At 33.9% G+C, this 6000-nt stretch overlaps 1 protein-coding gene across 3 annotated transcripts in view; it reads left to right on the forward strand.

Annotated features, from left to right (window-relative positions):
- The window catches only part of HNF4G (hepatocyte nuclear factor 4 gamma), a 106716-nt gene extending 102711 nt beyond the window's left edge, over window positions 1-4005 (forward strand). For all 3 annotated transcript variants that reach the window (XM_074354885.1, XM_074354886.1, XM_074354884.1), the window contains one exon: window positions 1485-4005. In XM_074354885.1, coding sequence (XP_074210986.1) covers window positions 1485-1606 — 122 coding nt within the window. In that variant the 3' untranslated portion in view covers window positions 1607-4005. The remainder of the gene's footprint in view (window positions 1-1484) is intronic.
- Window positions 4006-6000: the final 1995 nt, after the last annotated feature.

Below are 6000 nucleotides of genomic sequence, written 5' to 3' on the forward strand. Positions count from 1 at the left end.
GTAGGCATCAACTGGCAAGAAAGTTTAACCATTCTGCTGAAGGTTGAAACCTTTACTTTTTAAATGTTAGTTTTCTAGTATTTTAAAAGCATGTTTGCTAACCCTAATCTTTTTAGAATCACATCATCACACTTTTTGTTTTTATTTTATCTCTTTCAACATAATATTTAAGAGATTCATTTTGTAAAGGAAAACTTTGCTTGTGCTCATATGGAACAGTTTATATTTTACACAAAGCAAAACATTAAACACAAGCACACACAAAAAATTGAGTTCACGCATATTTTCTTGGTCTTTTACAGTAGGCTACTGCAGTATTAGATTCATCCTAAATATCTAGAAATAATTTTTTAAGCAAATTTGGTGATTCTTTTGTCAATTAAATTATATCTAAAAACGTCATTTCTAACTAATTGCTAATTCACACTTAAATATGTAAAGTTAATATATTAAAGAAAACCAGGCAAAAAGGGACCATTCTCATTTTTGTATAGAATATTTAAAAACTGGGAGAAAAAAAAATCTATAAAGTTTGTAATGCCTCCGACTGATCATCAGACATTTTCTATTTGTTCCAATAAATACATGGAATAATAATGAATATGATTGCTGGGGTATTTCAGGTTTTTCAGAATTATAGAATGACTCCTAAATTATTTTGTGATTTGGTAAAATTTGCAATAGGAGGAAATGCTGTTATAGACAATACAGTATTCAAACTGTAACTGCTTTTTTTTTTAAATTACTCAATGCTCTTTGCTTTGGGGGAAAGGACAGCCAAGTATAATTGTTAGAAAATAATTCTGAAGTTACAAAGTCAGTATTTTTTCTGATGCTTTTAACTACAACATAGATTTCAAAGCCCTTGAAAAGTTACCTTAATTTTTTTATGTCATCTCATGTTTGAGTTAGTGAAACCTAAGCCAAATATGTTTTATTTGATGTGCTTTTATTGATTGCAAGTACTACAAAATTTGTTTTCTAAATTTGGGAGGAAAACTAGCTTTCTGTTAATTCTTTTCTTTTTTAAATTAATTAATTATTTTTTTAAATCAATTAATTTTTTAAATGGAGGTACTGGGCATTGAACCCAGGATCTCGTGCATGCTAAGCATGTGCTCTGCCACTGAGCTATACCCTTCCCCCTCTGTTAATTCTTTTTATTTTAACTTTTTTCTGCTGAGTTTGTAAGAGAATCAAATGTTCATCAATGCCAAAAGGAAAGGCTGAAGACACCTTCAAGTGACTACTGAGCGTTTTAAGCATGAATCTATTCTAGTTTAATGCGTTTTGGGGAGGTAAGGTGGGAAGGCATCTCCAACAGTATGTCAGTGACCATATAAAGTATTATAATCACTACTTTATACATGATCTCTTAAAAACTTACCCAAAATAAAGGAATGCATATTGATGTCATGCAAGATTTAATGCGACGGGCCCGGGTGACTGTCACCATCACACATACTGCTTTGATTCTTTTTTAGCAACTCCTGAAACCCCACTTCCTTCCCCACCTCAAGGCTCCGGACAAGAACCATACAAAATAGCTGCAAACCAAGCTTCGGTCATTTCACACCAGCCTCTCTCCAAACACAAGCAATTGTGAGAACACGTTTACTTCTGGACGGCGCTGCAGAAATGTGAAAAGGCATTGGCCTTGCGGTATCTCAGGATAGCACTTTTGGCAGACCCTTAGCCAAGGCTCCTTCATGGTGCTGTGTAAGGTGGAATCCCGTTTTCTTGTCTATGTGCTCACGCCGTTGTTGTTGCTGTTGTTTAAAACCTTTAGACGCAACCAATGTATATCTGAGTTTCTGTATGTTCATATAGTATATTTTTTCCAACTTCCCTTGTACTGTGCCTGAACCAGTGGACTCTTATGTACTACTTTCATTTGTTGTCTTATTATTAATTTAAATCTGTAAATAATTGCTTTATGGTGATGTGATGTGGAACTAAGCATTCTTTTTTTGACCGAGAACAGTAGATCAGAAATCCCAGATTCATATTAAATGAAACAACTTTTTAAATAAATTTTAAACCTTGCAAACTTGAAAAACAAAGCAGTTGCTGTAGAATACAGTGTGTTTCTTTGAATAATCACTTAAGGATATCCTGTGGCTAAGAAGCATCTTTTTGGTCGACAGTTAAATATTGCCTATATTAAGTTTAGAAAATTATAAATAAGCATTCCAAAGATGCCTGGGTATTCCTTGAAATCTGCCGGTATTTGAAGATGTATGTTAAGATAAAACATGTTAGTTTTAACAGACAGGATACAAGCCAAACTGTAAAAAAGAAACTCTTAAAAAGAGTGGCACAACCAAAACAGACATTGTTTCCCTCTCCTCAATCAGTCTAGAAGTCGTCATCCATTGATTAGAACTTAGCAGGTGCCCACATCTAGTTCCCAGGGAGGCCCGGAGGGTGGTCTTTGGCTAGAAAGCCCTTGTGCCAACTAAAACTGAACGTGTCTGGGCTTCGGATATTTGCGGACAAGTTAGCCATCTGTCACACGTGTTGCCTCATTTCTTTTATAAATAAAGAAAGCTTTAGCTTGGAGGGGTTAAGTCATGTAACCAAAGTTCATCAACCTAAAGAATAGGAGAGCCAAATTCAAGCCCAGGTCTGACTGACTTTGATGAGAATAAATCTTTGGTTGTAAAGCAAATGTGAGCCTCTTACTATGGTTTCTAAATATATGCAGTTGAGCAATGATTGAATATCACCCATTGTGTTACCTGTAACACAGGTTTCCATGTAAGTAATGAATGTAAATTTGTTGCAGAATAAGAAACTACTTCTGTACTTTCAATGAGTCTTCTCTCTGGGAAGTACAAAACATACTCTTAAACAGATTACAGAAAATAAAATATATACCAGGTAGGTTATGATGAAAGCAAAAATAAATTTAAATCATGGACTTAGCACGTTTTCAAAAATCCAGTGGGCTGAGGAGTATAGTTCATTGGAGACAGAAAAAATGATATTATCTAAAGCCGGAGCTTATTTTAAAACAGTTAATGATGGGCTGCTTCGAGAAACAGTGATATCTCTCTCTCTTCTCTCTCTCTCTCTCACACACACACACACATACACACACAAGTTATTTGCTGAAGCAGGGAAAAACTTATAGTAATTATTGTATAGGAAGGGTTTTCCAAGCTGCAAGAGACTGAATTAAATGATTTTAATAGAACCTTTCAAAATATCTAAGATTATAATTTCATAGTCCCTGCTTACCCTACAAATAAAAAGCTTCTGTTAATGTTGAACTAACTTAATAACTCTTAAAATGAAAAAATGATTACTTAGAAGCTATCATTGATTTAACAGAATCAAAATTCCTTTAAGAGCTGGTACCTGGAAACTGTAAAATATATCTTTGAGAGAGAGTTAGGACAGAAAAAAAAATGTAACTCATTTTTTTTTGAAAATTTAAACTAGAGTCTCTATTTCATGAATAAAAGTGCTTTTGATTTTTATAAATGGACATATCTTTTGTAGTTTTTGGTTTAATTTTTTGTGTGGTTTTCTTAGAAGATATTAAAAAAACCTTTAAAATATAAAACAGAATTCATTTTTAGTGAACCCTCTAACTTGTCTGCATTTATTTACTTTGCAGCAATGTTTTAGAAATTATTGCTAACGAATTTGTCTTATGTATGGTCAGGGAATGTGTAATATAATATTTTTGTATACTTAACTGCCAAAAATGCTGGACAAAGGGGAACTGAAGTTTTCAGCATATTTTCAAACCATTGATAAGGAAAGTTGTTGCTTTTATATAGCACAAAACTGTTTTCAGGTAATAAGAAAGAATAATTTATTGTGAAATAATGATTCATTTTATAAATGTAAAATTATTTTTATAAATTTCATTGTTGAAAATCAAAAATGACTAGATTTTTTAAAATGTTAAATTATAGTGAGATTAAACTATTTCTAAGTGATATCATGTTGTTTCACTGAACTTTCTAAATAAAAATTGAGAAAAAAACTGAAGTGTGGTGCTTTGTTATTGTTCAAAAATGATTTCATAATTTTAGAGATACTGATGATATCTTTTATGTGGTCATTTAATTAAGTTTACATAGAGTTTGCAAATACTTGTCTTTAGAGGCTAGAGCAAAATTAATTGGCATGTCTTCAAATAATCATATAGTTGGACAATGATTGAAGGGAGAATCCTCACATTTGCACTTTAATTATGTAGTTTTGCTTGAAAGTTTTGTCACAATGATTAAAATAGCTGACCTAGGCTGGCTTACGCACTGCACACATATATTTAGCATGTAAATTTTTAACCTAAGTGTTTTCATTGCTGTTATCCTTCGTTCATATTTAAAGCTTCTTTGTAACATTTCTTATATTATGAATACCAGTGATTTTGTTTTTATAGAATTCTACGAGGTTGTATTTTATTTTTACTCTTATCCGGGTAATATGTGCACATCATTTAAAAACACAAATTGTACTTAAAGTGTAGAGTAAAACCCTGCCATCCTCCACCCGTCACGCCCCTGCTCTCCGTGCTCTGCTCCTCAGTAACTGTATTCAATTTTTGCAGCTGTTTTAGCTGGTATTTTTCACCAAGTTTTGAAAGCATATGTTTATATCATATTTTGTAATTTTTTTTCAGTTTTAGGCATCTGTATACAAACCACATTCTTCCAGCTTCCTAATGAATCAATATTTTTACTTAGTAGTTACTATTTAAATAATTTTTGTAACCATTATTTTGAAAAAAGAAACAGGCAATTTTTATAACTCTGTGGAGACTAGAGGAAATATACCCTAATTTTATAGAGAAAGCGAGAAGAGAAAGAAGAGTACGAGCTCTGGTTCACAGAAGGAATGTGACTGAGAATCAAGAAAACATATCAAACGCAAGAATAATAAAGTTTGTTGTCCTTGAGTGGCATCCATTTCAATTTGGTTGTTTGAGATGATACTTTTACCTAATGGCCCTTCCTTCCCTCCACTGAATTGCCCAGAGAAAGGCTTCTTAAAAATAAGACAGATCTACACAGGTACTGAAACTTCAGTTTTTTTTTCCCCCAAAATATGTGTCAGATGACATCAGAGTAAAGGAAATGCAGACAAGTCTGTGATTAATCACAGGCATAATGGTACTTCTGGGAAAGTAATGTGAAATTCCGCAACAGAGACTTCAAAATCTCCAATGCTGTAATGCTAGAAGCCATGACCACGGGAGGAGCAAGAGGCAGGCAGTCGGTGGAGGTCAAATCCAAGAGCAGAAAGGGCTACAGCAGTGACCCAGGGTGGAGGGCCTGTATGGAGGGTCGTCGTTTTCCCTTGAGGCAGACAGGCTGGTCAAGGAAGGAGGGCCAGGGCCACAGCAGTTTCCAAAGGAGGAGTGGCATTTAGTTACAGAAGGGAGAGAAAGATCCTAACTTCGATACTGTAACAATCATGTGACAAAAAGACCCAATTCAAGAGTGAACTTCCCTCCGGCGCTGTGTCCGCCTGCAGAGATGCATCCTTCCTGGCCAACTGGAGAACTGCCAACATGCAGAAAAGATATTTAACCAATAAAAGATACCTTGGTAGTTCTAGAGTGAAAGTAAAGTTAAGGGGAATTTTAATATAAGCATATTTAGTACTTGACAAGTATTTATTTTGTACATACTGTGTTCAAGGAATGTACTAACTAGACTTGGTCAGAAATACAAATGAATGAAATATATTTTTGTTCTTAAGGGGTTTGAAATTGAGTGAGAAAGACTGACAAGTGATTAATATTTATGACAGAGAATGCAGTCAGTGGAAGTGTGCAAATGTATCGTAGAGATTAAGAGTTCAGGCTTAGCCGAAATGCACGTGTGGGCTCTGTAACAACAAACAAACGCACAAAAAAGTGTGTCAATTACAAAACTAACATTAGAGAAGCTATTGTAAAGGTGAATTCAGAAAGTTTATTAAAAGTGCTTATCATGAAATCTGGGGCTTAGTAAACACTAAAAAAAATTAACAATT

The sequence above is a fragment of the Camelus bactrianus genome, chromosome 29 (assembly GCF_048773025.1).
Source record: "Camelus bactrianus isolate YW-2024 breed Bactrian camel chromosome 29, ASM4877302v1, whole genome shotgun sequence".
Taxonomy (NCBI): domain Eukaryota; kingdom Metazoa; phylum Chordata; class Mammalia; order Artiodactyla; family Camelidae; genus Camelus; species Camelus bactrianus.